At 61.7% G+C, this 3,117-nt stretch overlaps 1 protein-coding gene across 1 annotated transcript; it reads left to right on the top strand.

Annotated features, from left to right (window-relative positions):
• Nucleotides 1–2,541: 2,541 nt before the first annotated feature.
• MNEG_11933 (hypothetical protein) lies at nucleotides 2,542–2,762 on the top strand (the record flags this gene model as incomplete). Its single annotated transcript, XM_014039596.1, has 1 exon — nucleotides 2,542–2,762. A coding segment is annotated over one exon (221 nt), but the record flags the coding sequence as incomplete, so codon positions are not given.
• Between the last annotated feature and the right edge of the window lie 355 nt (nucleotides 2,763–3,117).

Genomic DNA, 3,117 nt, shown 5'->3' with positions numbered 1-3,117 from the left:
TGGCCTAGACGATTGTAACAGAGCAAAGCAAAGCACGGGGCCCGCGCTTCGCGCGGCGCCACCCCCAGCAAAGCAAAACCCTAGACGATTGTAACAAAGCAAAGCAAAACCCCCAGCAAAGCTAAAACAACCCTGACACTTGCTGTGCGTGACTGGCGTGCAGACCCAGGCTGTGCTGGGCCGGCCCCAAGGACGCGCCATGACCGCTCACATCCGAGGGGACCGGCCCCGTGCAGCCCTGCCGTCGGCCGGCGCGGCCCGGGGTGGGGGGCGCTGCGCGCAGCGAGGCTTGCTGTTTTCATGGCGTTGCGTTGATATCGTGTTGTTGTACGCGGTCTGTCCATCTTGTCACCTGGTCTACCATGTTCCCACCAGCGGGTCGAGCCCGCGACTCCCACACTCCCTGCACTCTTTTGCTGTCCACGCCCTGTTGCAAGGGGGGCGTTACTTGCTGCACCCGCCCGACTGCGGCCCCTCCACCCCTGTATCTGCCGCCTGCGGCGCGGGGGTGCCGGGGGGCCCCGGGCAAACACCCCTGCACCGTCATGCCCTTGCTAACATGGGGCGCCGACAGGGGGCGGGCGCGTGGATACCGCACTACCGTCGCCGCAGGCGGTCAAACCTGCGGCCCGCCTGTGCCCTGGAGAGGCCCCAGGGCCCAGGGCCAGGCATGACTCCTGGGTGTGTGCAGTCACTCACTGCTCCCTTTTTAGATCTGCAGCTTTGTCTTGGCTTGATTGGTGTTACGTGTGTTTGCCGCCTGTCTTGGGCGGCTAGTTTGCGCTCAACTCCTGTTGTTGTTTCACACCGGTGGGTCACAGTGGCGGGAGGAGTCCAGCTAGCCTAGACGATTGTAACAAAGCAAAGCAAAAACCGCGCTTGCTCACACCGTCAGCGCTGGGCGGCTGGTTTCGTATTGAACCCCTGTTGTTTGTTTTGCACCGGTTGGTCACAGTGGCGGGAGGAGTCTAGCTGGCCTAGACGATTGTAACAACGAAAAGAAAAGCTCACAAGGACAGTCTTGCAGCTGCAGACACGTCAATGCAGTCATTTTCGTAATCAACATGGGGCGCCGTCGGGGGGGGGGGGGGCGCAGGGGCGCGGATACCTTGCTACTGCTGCTGCAGGCGACCAAACAGCCAGAGGGCCGGGGGCCCAGGGCCAGGCGTGGATTAGGATCAGGATTAATTTAAATTACAATGAGGGTCAGGATTACGATGAGGAGTGTTACAGTGTCTCCTCGGTGTGTGCCATGCGCCCTCACTGCTCGGTGTGTACGCCTTCAGTGATTTTGATTGTTTGTGTACTGTCCCGCGCCTGTGCTTGTTGGTTTTTGGCACTGGTCGGCCAGTTTGTATTGAACCCTTGTTGTTGTTAAACCCGTTGGTCAAAATGGCGGGAGGAGTACAGCTGGTAACAAAGCACAGCAGAGCGGCGCCCACGGTTGTGTGCAACCACATGCACACCCTATCTTCGCTCAGATCTAGTACCCTTTTCAATACCAAGTCCTCCTTCCATGTGTGTCAACACTTTGTCGTGCGGCTGACGCGCGCACGGCGCTACTCGCTGGTGCTTGCCGCGATGTGCCCGCGTGCAGCCCCAGGACTGCATGCGCGGGTTGGCCCCAAGGACGCGCCATAGCCCCTTGATATCCAGGGGCACCAGCCCATGCAGCCCTGCTGCTGTGCTGTTGGCCAGCGCGGGGGCGCCACGCGCAGCAAGGCTTCCTCGTTCCTCAGCAATGTGTGTTTTTGGTGTCTTGTTTACTCAGTCTATCTCATCACTGTCGTTCGGCTCGTCTCCACCAGTGATGTCATGTCTCTTGTTCCTTACATCTCTCAGCACTGATGGCCTGTCCCCACCTTACAGCGTGGCGTTGCACGACGCACGTCGCGCCTGACCATGGCCCTGCAACCCCTGCGTGCGCCGCCTGCGATGCAGCGCAGGGGTGCCAGCGGGTCCCGGGCAAGAACCCCTGCAAAGGCATGCCCTTACTACGTACCATGGGGCGCCGGCGGCAGGTAGGGGGCCGGGGGCGCAGGTACCGCGCCGCGGCGCTGCGGCTACTGCAGGCGGCCAAACGTGCGGCACGCCTGTGCCTTGAAGAGGCCCCAGGGCCCAGGGCCAGGCAGGTCTCCTGGGTGTATGCTGTGCATCCTGGATGCTCTGCGTATGCGCCTTCAGTCATTTCGTATGGTTGTTGGTTTTTGAGGCCGCCGACAACACTGGGCGGCCAATTTATAGTGAACCCCATGTTGTTTCAATGCAACCAATGGCGGTTATAATGGCGGGAGGAGTCTAGCTGATTCAGACGATTGTAACACAGCACAGAAAAGCAACTTGTTAAGCAACCCAAGCTATTTTTTTGTGACACGTGGCAGCAGCGTGGGCGTCAGCAACAGCTGCGGCAGGCGCACCCTAGAGGAAGCCTGGACACAGGGCCCAACAGTACACTGGAGGAAAAAGTCAGAGCGAGCCCAGCGCGAGGCATGGACACGACTTCGGCAGCAGGAGAGTCAGCCACAACCGTGTCTTGTGCAGTCGGCGAGGCGCAGCAGCAGCAGCAGCAGCAGCAGCAGCAGCAGCAGCAGCAGCAGCAGCAGCAGCAGCAGCAGCAGCAGCAGCAGCAGCAGCAGCAGCAGCAGCAGCAGCAGGGCCAGTGGCAGCAGAGACAGCAACGGGATCAGAAGCAGCCGCAGCAGCAGCAGCGGCAGCAGCGGCAGCAGCGGCAGCAGCGGCAGCAGCAGGGCCAATGGCATTAGAGACAGCAGCGGCATCAAATGCAGCCGCAGCGGCAGCAGTGGCATCAGCATCAGCAGCGGCGGCAGGGGCAGCGGGGGCAGCAGCAGCAGCAGCAGCAGCAGCAGCAGCAGGACCAGTGGCAGCAGGACCGGTGGCAGCAGAGACAGCAGCGGCATCAGATGCAGCGCAGCGGCGGCAGCGACAGCAACAGCAGCAGCAGCAGCAGCAGCAGCAGCAGCAGCAGCAGCAGCTGCGGCAGCTGCGGCGGCGGCGGCAGCGACAGCGGCGGCAAAAGCCTTTGGTAGCGGAGGGCTGGGTTTAACTGCGGCCGGGGACAGGTCTGATGCGTATGCAGGACACGGCTGGGTTCGTGGG

This window comes from Monoraphidium neglectum, assembly GCF_000611645.1.
Source record: "Monoraphidium neglectum strain SAG 48.87 unplaced genomic scaffold scaffold02975, whole genome shotgun sequence".
Taxonomy (NCBI): Eukaryota; Viridiplantae; Chlorophyta; class Chlorophyceae; order Sphaeropleales; family Selenastraceae; genus Monoraphidium; species Monoraphidium neglectum.
This window is presented reverse-complemented; position numbering and strand designations above follow the sequence as displayed.